We start from the raw sequence: 12,916 nt of genomic DNA on the forward strand, positions 1-12,916 counted from the left end.
CTCTGATAATGCATAGTATAGCGTGGCACTATTGTAGGGTGCACAAGTAGGTTACCCAAACCAAAGCACAAAGGTGAAAATAACTTGGCACTCAACTTATAGCATCCAGAATAGAAGTAAATTTTATTTAGGCAGTCTGCAAACGTTTCGGCCTACATGGCCTTCATCAGTATGACTGAGTGAGTTATTTTCACCTCTGATAATGCAAACTTCTGAATCGTAACAGCATATATGGTGCACGCTGTCAGGATTCCCCTGTATTGCTGGGTGATCAAATAAGCACATGAATTCAGTTTGTATACCTGTGGTCTCTTGAAGACTAGACGTATCCAGCTTCTGTCAGTGAACTTCTATTGAGAGGGGCCGACCAGGTCTAATCGGCACATGACATACATGCAGTCAAGTAATCACTCATCCACATTGGAAATGCCAGGGAATCCTGACAGTGTGCACAGCACATGCTGTCTTGATTCAGATTTTTGCAGTCACTTAGTGACTACAGACTTTTATGTCAAGTCTGTGAAATCTGTTTAGCTTATACAGACAAGTCCCAAAAGCCGACAGATCTTTTTTTTATTTTGATTTTTTTTGAGGGGATTTGAGCTTATGTAATGATTTTACACATTAGTACCCATTGTGTTTATCCCCTTCAAAACGAGCTGAGCCTGTTTCAAACATGGGGATGCCGGCTGTGTTATACAGCCAGCAGCTGCCACTGACAGCAGCAACCGGAGCTATCCCCCAATCACTGCTTTTAACCACTTAAATGTCACTGTCAACATCTGACATCAATAATTAGGTAACACGATAGTGTAACACGATTGTCTGGTGCCTGTCGCTCCTTTTCCTCATCGTGGGGTGATGGGTTGCCATTGCAGTATTCCGCAGTCTCCCTCTGCCGCCATCTATTCTCATAAATTCAAGCCATAAAATATTTCTTCTACATAACACAATACTGTTGTAGTGCAGTTTTTAGATCAAATGTTTTCAGATTCAAGATCCCTAGACAGGGCTAAAAATACGGTAAAATGAAGAAAAAAAAAAAGTGCTTTTAGAAATATTTAAGAAGTTAAAAAAAAAAAAAAATCTAAACATATGAATCACCTTACGTTTCCCAATTCAAACAAAAACTAATTAAAAAAATGCAATAAAAAGGATCAAAATGTTATATGTACCCTAGTAAGGTATTAATAAAACCAGCAGCTCACCACAAAAAACAAGCCCTATAGTACATCTCCTCCAATAGAAAAGTCTCAATTTTTCCATATGAAGCTTTGAATTTTAGTAACTACTGAAATGTGAAAAACTATGCGTGTTTGGTATCCGCATAATCGTACTGATCTAAAGAAACCCGTCACCAAGTTATTGTCACAAATGCTGTAAAAGCAAAATCGAAAACACAATGGTGACATTGCATTTCTTTCATCCTCGCACTGCACTCAGATTTTTTTTCTGCCCTCCCCACCTCCCTTTTTCAGTAATTTTTGTGAGAAAACAAATGGTTTAATTTAAAAGCACAACTCGTCCCCAAAAATCAAGCAGTCATATGGCTATATAGGTGCAAAAAGAAAAAGTTATGGGTTTTGGAAGAAGTGGAGGTGAAACGACAGCACAAAAAAAAAAATCCCGGGTCATGGAGTGGTTGAATGCGGTCTCTAAATGTGATTTTATCATTAACCCTTTTTTTGGAGGCCTTACATGCCGCTTGTCCATTCTGGCTGCTCTAAGCCCAGAACAATAGATGTGAAATAGCCGATTGATACAGTACATAGACATGTAATCTGCCAGTCCAGAGTAGCGGCACGACAGCCATGTTTGGCTCACTGCTTCTGTGTTTCCTCGTGGGAGCCTTTTTGATTCGTCCCTTACAATTCTCACGTGTGTTTTCCTTCAGGTTCTTGAGGAGTTCGCCACCCAGGTGGATAGAATAGACTGGCCGTCTGGCTCCCCCGCCACTATTCAGTACAACGCTTTGGAGTCTCACCTTGCCAAGTACCAAGTAAGTAAGATCGGCCTTCTAATGTACTGCGAGGTTCCTTTCATTATGTGCTTTTGTCGTTGTGGCATTGCGACGTTGGCGGCAGCAGGACATGAGTGTTCTGATCTTGCAGAAAGCCATGACGTACCTTTTTATGTGATTGAGCTGCATGTCCTCACAATAGGCATAAAGGGGGTTGATGGCAAAAAAAATGAAATTAGAGGCAAACTATAATACATAGAATGTACATAATATGTGAAATGACAACTAGCTAATGTATGGGATTGGGACCATATGGGTCAGCACCAGTTTTATATCCTGGGTGAAATAGTAGCACAAGATATCCTCCTATATGATTTCAAACCATTAACACTTTATATGGGAAAACGCCTCCAAATCTCAGAATGTTGCAGCTTGACACAGAAGAAAAATATAAAACCTGGTAGACGTTCTCCATCTGACTGTAATAGTTGGCTAAACTCTGCTGCCAACCTGCATTGTCTTGTATTATGACACCGACTGTCCCTAGATGGCAGACGTCATGGGGAAAGAATGGATTCCCATGGGAGTGCCTCAGGCTGGCTTCTAAACGCCAAAAGTCGCAGTATTTTTGTGAAACTTGGAGTTGCTCAAAACTTTTGCAACTTTTCAAAGTGTGTTATGTCTTATGTCTTGTGTAAACACTTTGATGGATCGGGGCCATTATCACGGACAGGATTACAACGACAGGTAACACCTCAATATACAGTAGATGACGCTGGATCATTAAGAGTAGGTGATATCACAGCTCACCGACTCCCCTCTCTGCGCTATGACCTCCGCACAGGTCCACTCAAATAGAGGTAAATCTGTTAATAGGATCAACCCTTCTTATCCGTCTATATGAGAATGTAGTTCATAGGAATCTGAATAAAATGATACCTTGATATCTGTGATCCGATGTCTTTTTACAGAGTAATCCATGTTTTTCGTATTATATAAATGAGCTGTTAAGATCTGTAGGCCGGACATAGAACTTCCTGAGAATCTGCCTCCAGAGCTTCATATAAATGAAAGGGCATTACCATTGTGAGACATGTAGATCAGGAGAGCAGACTGTCAGTCATTACATGTTTCACACTGGTAACCCTCCTCCCTTTCATTTACAATAATCATTGGAGGCAGATTCTCGGGGAGATCTATGTCTCGCCTATAGATCTTAACAGCTCATTTACATATTAAGAAAGACTTGGAAATCTTAGGAATAACATCAGATCTCAGATATCAAGGTATCATTATATCCAGCTTTCCATGACCTACATGCCCATATAGAGAACTTATCAGTTTTTTTTGCAAATTTTGTTTGTGGCATATAGGTTCTCCACAATGTAATGTCATCTTCACACTAAGGCGGGTTTATTGGCCCTTTCTCAGATCGGAAGACCTGACTGCTGGGTCTGGAGACCCGGCGTTCAGTCAATCCTAACTTGGATGCGTGAAATCGGCCTTGCTGAGTAAGGTTTAGTGTAGTCGGTTCTCCTCCCTTAACAAGGGGTACCATTGCAGTGGTTATCTTCACATTTCTGATGTGTAACTCTTTAATGACTGACATTTTAGTCCTTAAAGAAAACCAGTCAGCAGGAATTTCCATGTTAAACTAAAGGTATCGGCAGAATGGCGCTGTTATACTGATTTAATACATGCCTTCAGTTAAAAAATCTAGTTTTCGTTAAATAATCATGATGAATTTTGGTTTCTTCATCTCTTCGGGGCGCGACTGTTGGTCAGGTGTTTGGCGCAGAGGGCTCAGCCACGGCCCCTCTGCTGTATTCATCTTCTTCATCATATTAAGTTTTAGGCTGTCGCGGTCCTAGCTGTGGTAGACGCTCTCGCAGATTCAGCTGGTGGCGGTCTTCATGAAAATGGCGCATGCGCCGATCAGCCTCGTGAGTTGAGATCTCATTCTGCGCATGCAAAACCTCTGGCGCCATTTTCCTGAAGAACACGGGGGCTCGATCTACACATCCGCCTGCCCCATTTTCATGTAGGCTGCCACCAGCTGAATCTGTGACCGCGCCGACGAAGATGATGAATACAACTGAGGCAGCAGAGGTCCCGTGGCTGAGCCCTCTGAGCCGAAGACCCTACCCACAGTCCCACCCCGAAGCACAGATTATGATCCTGCTAACAGGTTCTTTTTAACCCACTACAAGTGGAAACATTATATTGCAAAACCTAAAATAATAAAAATAAATATTATTTATGTGAAAAGCCATATGGATGTATGCTAGGTTTTCTGCCGTGCTTGTATTTACTTGCCAACCTGTGTTACGGAAGAGAACATTTTGGAAGGCGAGTGTGCCCCATATCGTATATTAATTAAATATAATTGGGGTATTTGTGTGTTTCAGTAAACTATACCAATGCCAGGTTTCTTTATAAAAACGGTTTTGCAAAAATAAAGAGGGGAAATGGCTCCAGCTTCATAAAATCTGGTTTTATTTTAACAAAGTAAAATCAATCCGGTTATAAAGTCACATCACAATCCATAGTAGCAAGCTTGACGAAGGACTCTTCTTGGCGTTTGAAATGCGTTGCTGCTATGGATTGTGATGCGACTTTATAACCGGATTGATTTTACCTTGTTAAAATAAAAACAGACTTTATGAAGCTGGAACCACTTCCCCTCTTAGCCTTGGATTACTCACACTTGTGGCCACATGAGTTCCGTCCTTCAACACGCCGAATACTGCTCTAGGTGAGCTGGTTTCTCTCTACCGTTTTGCAAAAATAGGTGTGTTTTTTTTTTTTACCATAGACTTCCAGATGTCCAAAATAACAAATACCGCTATACTCATCCTCCCCAGGTCCAGCTCTGTCTTTACACCGTTGTTGCTCGTTTTTGTGAACATGGCTGTATCACTACTGCACGTAACTGAAAACCAAAAAGCAATGTTCAAAAGCCTGAAATAAATGAATCCCAACGCACAAAAATAAAATAAGACAAGCGAAGTAAAATGTACAGGATATAGAAAATCACAATAAAATATATGAAATTTATTGGATACCATTAAAAAGATAAATATGTATACAGACTACCCCAGACGAAGCAGTTGTGAAATGCGTGTCAGGTGGATTGGGGTGAGCCAATGCTGTAGTAATATTTTTGGCACTTTTTTTTTTTTTTTCGTCCACAGTGACTTGTGCTTTTTACTCTTTCATTGTGCTCTAATATTGTATTATGTGTCTGCATTTCCTTTTTTGTTTCTCTGCCCTGTATTGATATAATTTTTGTTTGCATACGAGAGAGACATACTTCCGTGTCTCTATGGCTTACCCACCATTTGTTTCATCTCTGTGTATTTTGGATTTACTTTATATACGTTCATCTTTCTCTCGTCATTGGGGGACACAGGAGACCATGGGTACATGGAACTGTCATTAGGATGCTGACACTACTAAAAAAAAAAAAAAAAATTGGTTCCTACTCAGCAGAGTACACCCACCAACTGACACAAATCTAATCTCTTCTAGTTTAGTGTCAGTAGGAGGCTGACACGAGTCTGCACTTAGACCCATTTCTACCTTAGTTTCCCTTGTTGTGTTTTAATCCTTACCATCCCCAGTCTGCTAGTCCTCCATAGAGAGACAGTGCTGGGTGAAGACTGATGTTTTTCCAATGACTCCACCTAGAGCTATTGCCGTCTTCTGCGTGGTCTAGGACCACGACGGTGCAGGGAGAAAGGTGTACCCATGCCAGCCTCTCTGGGTGGGTTGTAGTAGTCTTCTCTTTCGGGACATGTAGCTCTTCGTAGTCGGGCAATACTTGGGTCACGGAGATCGTATTCATTGGTTACAAAATAGAATTTTCCTCTTCTGCCTGTCAGCATTTCTTCAGATCCCACCCCCCAAGGTCTCCATCCCAGGTTCCCGGGTTCTTTCAGGCCATCTTTTCTCCCGGCAGACGACATTGTACCCCTCCCTTCTCAGGAGTGCTTCTCAGGTTTCTCTTCAAACCTTTTTGTGGTTCCAAAGGTGGACAACTGTCTACCCAATCCTGGACCTCAAGCTCTTAAACCAGCGGGTTCGTCTCCGTCACTTCTGAATGGGGTCCCTCTGGTGACTGATTCTATGTAACCTAAGGAATTCCTCTGCATGGTGGACATTCAAGATACCTACCTCCACATTCCAATATATGCCGCTCATCAGTGGTTTCTCCGCTTTGCAGTCCAGAATTCTCGCGATTAGTTCACAGCTCTTCCCTGCAGCCTAGCCTCAATGCTCAGCATATTCATGAAGATCGTGGTGACTGTGGCGTCTGTTCTACTCCCCAGAGGGATCGTAGTTATTCCTTATCTGGATGACTTCCTGATAAAGGCCCCATCCTCCTCGGATTGTTGCAAGAGCCTTCAGATCACTCTCTCATAGGCTGGTTCATCAACAGATGGAAGTCGTCTGTGATGCATGTCGAGCTTCTAGACTTCATGGTCATGCTATTCGACAGCACACGCTCCAGGGTCTATCTTCCCCCAAAAAATCTCGGAATTCCTCCTTGGGATTTGCTCACTCATTCGTCCTTTGCCTTGCTCCCTTTGATGCTGCATGAGTGTACTAGGCAAGATGGTTGCCACAATGCACAGTTCCACACTTGCCCCCTCTTGCTGGCCCTCTTGTCAACTTGGCACAAGAGGGTCTGCTCCCTGGACTGTTCCATCTTGCTCCCTCTTCGAGTGACACCGTCCGTGGCCGAGTGGAGTCCCTCCTATTCGGCACTGGAGATTATGCCTTCCTCTGCAGTGACAGATTATCACGACGGATGCCAGCCTCCTTTGATGGGGGCTGTATTCCTCCAACACAGTTCAGATCCCTAGATTCCTGGGAGATCTCTCTCCCCATCAACATTCTAGAGCTCAGAGCAATCTCTCTCTCCTTCACTGGCAGGACCTGCTAGCGGTGGTCGCCCAGTACTCATTCAATCTGACAGTGCCATGGCTGTGGTATACATCAACCATTAGGGCAGAACATGGAACACCATCTTGGCAGAAGTCACTCGGATTCTGTCTTGGGCCGAACAACATTTCCTGCCAATCTCCTCAGTACACATTCCCGACGTGGACAAACTGGGCCCCTGACTTGCTAAGTTGCTAGGGCCTTTCTTCGGGCAAATGGTCTCTCAACATATGTGTTCAGCTAATTATGTCAAAGGTGGGGCCCGATGTTGACCTGATTGTGTCCTAGTTGTACCACAACGTTCCTCGTATCTGTAAATGTATCGCTATCCTCTGGCAATCGAATACAATGCCTTTGTTCTTCCCTGGTCTCAGTTCTGCTTTCTGTAACTGTTCCAACCCAAATTATGTAATAGATTGGGTGCAGTAGTACAAAGCGGGATGTGCTGTAAATGTTTTCATAAGCATTTGGGAAAGTTATGAAATGTCCTATAAATATCAGTTCTCTTTCTGAGCAAAGGATCTGTATTTTTATTTGAGATGAATTTGTGCTGCACTTTATGTACATGCTCAGTAGTGAGGCCGTGCAGTGGAACCGGAGGTTTGGCTTACCGACTCCATACCCTTGGTAGCCAGTCACTGATCTTAGAAGTCAGTGGCTGCAGCGGTCAAAGGCTGGAGACGGCTCTGGAGCAGCTAAGGGTGGGTATAGTCAAGCTCCAGATTTATAGATTTTTTTTTATTTTTTTCTGTCTATTCCTTTTTTTTTTTTTTTTTTGGGTGGGGGAAACCAATTCAAGTATAAATCCACTGATAATGGTTTTATAGAAGCATAATATTTCACCTCTATAATGTGCAATGATGCCAGCCCTCAGCTTATAGTGTGAACCCTGCAGAAATACATCGGTTTCTAAGTGAGAGGAGGCCCGGCAATAGCCGCTTCTGGTTCTGCTGGGTGTGTTGTTTTCGTCTTATAGGGACATAGTTCAAAGCGTTTATTAAATTAGGACGACGATCAGCTGAGCAGTCTCCACATGTGCCGGAAAATATTACTTTTTTTTTTTTAATGTTCTGTCAGTAGCAAATCACATCACGTTTTATTAAGGTGCCAAGATTGTTTGTGGTACCCCATTGTTGGCTCACGTACGCCCGCAGCCAGTCTTGTTACCAGTTCTGCACCCCCCTGATCATCATTGCAGTCTGTGCTGCTCTTGTCTCCCGTGTTATGTAAAGGATGACTCCCTCCCCGTAAGGCATTTTTAGGTACCGAGCCATCTTCGTTCAGCTGCAATCCACAAAATTCCCAAATCTGACAATGACTGGATGGACCGTAGCAATAGACAGAGGATGTGGTTGGAAAGTTTTATCTGTATTTATATTCACAGAACCCTCGAGATGCTGATCCAATGAGTAAAGTACAAGCTGAGCTGGACGAAACCAAAATCATCCTGGTGAGTAAATGATAATCTATTATTCACTTTCAAAAGAACCTGTCACGTTATACCTGCAGGTCAGTCTGCGGACATCATGGTATAGAGGATAAGCTGAGCGGATGATATATAGGTTTATGGGAAAAGATGCAGGATGACTTGTATTTTATTCATTGAAATCCCTGGTGTTTGTAGAAGAGTCCTGTGGGCGGGTCTACTAGCGATTGACAGATAGCTCTGCATGCAGTCATACAGGGGAGGCTGTCAGTCACTAGTAGACCCGCCCACTGGACTCATACAAACGCAGCTATTTCAATGGATGAAATAAAAGTTTTACTGAAACTATTTCCACAAAAATATATATGAATCTGATCAGCTTTTGCTCTATAGTATGATGTCTGCATATCCGATCTCACATTCAACATGACAGGTTCCCTTTTAAGGTCTCGTTAAAGTGAGTGCGTATTTTCTCTGCATCCTGTCCGTTTGCTCGACAGGCAGCAAACTGACTTAGTAATGTGTGAGTACTAGTTAGTAAACACTGATTTTTTTTTTTTTTTTTTTTTTTTTTTTTCTCATTCCTGTGGAAACTATCCCAGCATGCTCTAATGCGCCAATTTCTGGATGTGACTTGTCTGAGTTTTAGTACAGCTGTGATCCCTGGATAGTGTGCAGGGAGAACCACCAAGGGAGATTTCCTCCCACTACGCTGTGCCGCCATCTCATTCAGCTGCATAGGGCAGAACACATGCAATGAGTGGAGAACACTGCAGAGTTCATCTTTAGCGTTTGTTATAGAGCCAACCAGGGCACATGGGAAAAGACCATTGGGATAAAATGCTAACTAAAATGAGACCCTATTAATGGCTACTAATGTAACACCTTACTGTAAGCACTTTCACGCACACATTTTAGGCTGCCTGTAGATGAGCCTGATACCCCCTATTACTCTGCTACATGGAGCAAGGGCAGCCAGGAGAATGCAGCACATCACAGGGAATTACCATGATACAATATCAGTTTTTGCTTTGCTTGTATATGATCTATTTGTCTTGTAAATTATCAGCATAATACCATGGAGTCCTTACTGCAGCGCGGAGAGAAACTGGATGACTTGGTCAGTAAATCAGAAGTGCTAGGAACACAGTCCAAGGCTTTCTATAAAACGGTGAGTGTCGCACACCAGAAGGCACACATTCATCCACTTAGTACAATTCCTCCTCATTAGAAGGGCCCCTTTCCGATCAGATCATAAAATGCAATGAGCTGAAACCTGGACGGAAACCTGGCAGTGTTATTCCCCCTCCATTAGGCAGCACAGTGGCTCAGTGGTTAGCACTGTGGCTTTACAGCGCTGGGTCTGCAAGGACTTTGTATGTTCTCTACATGTTTGCATGGGTTCCTCCCATACTCCAAAGACATACTGATAACAATTCTAGATTGTGAGCCCCGATGATGGCAGTATATACAATACAGTGATGGCGCAATATTAGCAAGGAAAATACTGTAAATAAAAAAAAATTAGGAGTCAATTTACATCTTGTTAAACGACTCATCGCTTGGATATACCATCACTGTGTGATCGGGGGAATCTTACCCAGCAGAAACAGATTAACTCTGAGCCAGTTAAATAATAGCATAGCAGTTGTCATTGTCAACCCAGAAGTCTTTATGACCTTTTGGGAGCCTAAATATGTACCAAAATCATGAGGAAATATGTTGTGCCAGTGTACTTTTTTTTTTTCTTGTACATACTAATAAAACAGCCCCAAATTTTTTTTTCTGTTTTATTAAAAATTGTAAAAACCTAAAACCCTGGCACAAAATTAAATTAAAAGGCCAGGGTTAAGGGTTTGCTCACATCTGAGTACGGTATGTAAAGTAGCTGAGATTCTCAGCCAGAAAAGTTGGAGCGTGTCAGGTGAGTGTCAGGCATTTTTTTCCTCACCTACCATCCATATGACATGCGATTGATAGATTGATACATAGATGTCATTGAGATGTATAATCAGTACAGTGTGTGTATAGCATACTGTACATGTATTTAGTTAATAAAAGATAAAAATGCCTCGGGGTGGGGTCCCCCTTTATTCTTTTTAACCAGCTGAGAAAAAGCATGGTCGGGAAGGGGGTCATAAACATGGAGCTGCCCAGACTATTAATATCAGCTCATAGCTGTCTACTTAGCCTTTACAGGTTATTAACAGGAGGGGACCCCCCCCCCAAAAAAAAAAAGACTTGGGTCCCCCCCCTATTTTTAATAACTTGCAAAGGTTAAGCAGACAGGTGCGGGCTGATATTAATAATTATATAATGTACAGCAAAGAGAGTGAGGTATAAAACATAATTTTTAATACTAACAATGAAACAAGTCCTGCCTTTAAAATGAAAAAAGGCTTAATCTACAGACAAAGCCTAGTTCATATAAAAGTCAGGCATACGATAATAGGGGTTCAGACTGTAGTGGTAACCAAATAATACTGTATATAATATATAATGGACACTGTCGTGACCGCACAACTTGGCTATCAAAGCATCAACATCACATAAAGCATAAAGACAATCCCATTCTGCATTTGTTTAATGACTGGATCAACCGCACCAAACTGCCATATAAAGAATTACAATTCTAATATCTCACAGCTTTTTAGAAAAGACAATGATAGTGGTCACAGAAAACATTCTATTCAAGGACATGGCCCAATATTATGGGCAATAGTAAATTATCGTAGATAGGTGCAGATAAACACTATAAGGGCGAGACAACCCCACACCAAATAACATTGGAAGAAGGAAAATCAATGGAGCGAACTCACCCATTAGAAGATATGTCAGGTCCAGGGATATATCAATCCTAATGTCCCATTCAGGACAGACGGGATAGCAGTCTAGTCCTATAGAACCCTGTTGATAGTAACGGGTTGGGAAGGGGCCATGGTTGTTGCACAGCACACACGGGTCCTTGTGCCGTATAATATATATAATTTTTTTTTTTCCTTGCACCCATTGACTTCCATTGCGTCTCGGCCATTTTGTGCACTCTCATTGCACTTGCCAATTTTATATGCAGATGTCGGCGCACCCTAAACCACAGAATCACAAGCGTCTGATTGAGGGGTTAATGTAGAATGGATATTATTTTCCTGCATTTGATTGATGTGGTGATTGACTCTTTTTAATGACCATTTTTAACCTGCATTTTCCCTTTAAGGCACGGAAGCAGAATTCATGCTGCGGAATCATGTGATTGGCGGACAGTGATGGAGACTGGATGAAAGACAATGAACAAACACTAAATATCAGGGCTGATGCACCAAATTGGCTACCACTCAGCCCTTCCCATCCCCAGCAGGGGGCAGTATAGGTGGTTACTGTCCTCAGGTCAATTTTTCCTTTGCCCTCATTTATTGGGGGTACAGGGTCTTTTTTTCCTCTTAACATTAATCTGCATTCACTTTTTACCGCAGACATGTGTTTTCTGTGGCCCCTAGTATGAAGTGACAGTCCCCCCAGGGGATTGTGCTGACCATTATCTGTTCTATTGCAAACATTCCTGTGATCTCTAGCGTGATACCAAGTATCGCCACCGCCGCGTTCTGTGTCATAACCCGTCACCAAGCTGCAGAGTGATGTGAGTGACCTGGTAACCTGTAATGTACTAATGCTATACTAACTGATGTTATTTCCCTGGGAGGAAATGGGTTAACTGTCAGTCCGCTTCTTCCCATAACACCTCGAGCACTTGTTTAATGTAAGGTTATTTTAACCCCTGTTCCTCCATTATCCTGGACATGTCTTAACTGTGGTTAACCTTGTAGTATTTGCCAGTTGGATTTTGTTGCTTTTTTTTTTTTTTTCCCCTCTTTTTTTTTTTTTTTTTTCCTGGAGAACTCATTTCGAAGTTAGAATCATGAAGTGCGGAGACTAATTCTGCACATCCATCCGAAAACCTGCACTCCACAAATGACCTCTCATCATGTCCTCGATGCCGAAGATCTTACTGCTCTCACCACCTTGTCTTATCCAAAAAGAACGTCTTCAACCGATGGATCTAGTTTCCCTGAGGACCCTCATCGTGTTGATGGTTATATTCTCATGCTGTATAGATAAGTTATTAACGTGTTTCAGTGTTTCATTTTGGGTTGTTTTTTTTTTTTTCTGATCTCCAGCTATTTGAATTTTTTTTTTTTTTTCAAATTTATTTCCGATAAACTTGTATTTTAATAAAGATTGGCAAACCTTTCTGTACCAAATATTGAAGATGATAAAACATATTTGTAGATGTTTGAAAGCAGCTCTGTTCATGTTTTATTCCAACCGGGATGAAGTACTGGTTTAGCAATACAGGCAAGTTTAGCTTAAATGGTCCATACACTTTCAGACAACTTAAATTAGGTTGTCAAAGCATGCTCTGGTGCTAACCAATTATCTTCTGCAGGCTCTAAAAATATGTTCAAGTCCTCACGACTGCATGTCTGCTGTTCGACAGCTGCAACACATGCAGGGATTGCCTAACAAACTGGCAAGCCCTGCAAGTGTTGCATCTGTCTAAAAGCTGCAAGACATGCAGCCGCGGGGAC

At 42.1% G+C, this 12,916-nt stretch overlaps 1 protein-coding gene across 1 annotated transcript in view; it reads left to right on the plus strand.

Annotated features, from left to right (window-relative positions):
• The window catches only part of YKT6 (YKT6 v-SNARE homolog), a 36,447-nt gene extending 23,817 nt beyond the window's left edge, over nt 1–12,630 (plus strand). Inside the window, exons 5-8 of the mRNA XM_073588634.1 lie at nt 1,895–1,999; nt 8,292–8,357; nt 9,403–9,504; nt 11,548–12,630. Coding sequence (XP_073444735.1) covers nt 1,895–1,999; nt 8,292–8,357; nt 9,403–9,504; nt 11,548–11,583 — 309 coding nt within the window. The 3' untranslated portion in view covers nt 11,584–12,630. The remainder of the gene's footprint in view (nt 1–1,894; nt 2,000–8,291; nt 8,358–9,402; nt 9,505–11,547) is intronic.
• Nucleotides 12,631–12,916: the final 286 nt, after the last annotated feature.

The sequence above is a fragment of the Dendrobates tinctorius genome, unplaced genomic scaffold (assembly GCF_039654945.1).
Source record: "Dendrobates tinctorius isolate UK_male_01 unplaced genomic scaffold, ASM3965494v1 ptg000104l, whole genome shotgun sequence".
NCBI classification, from domain to species: domain Eukaryota; kingdom Metazoa; phylum Chordata; class Amphibia; order Anura; family Dendrobatidae; genus Dendrobates; species Dendrobates tinctorius.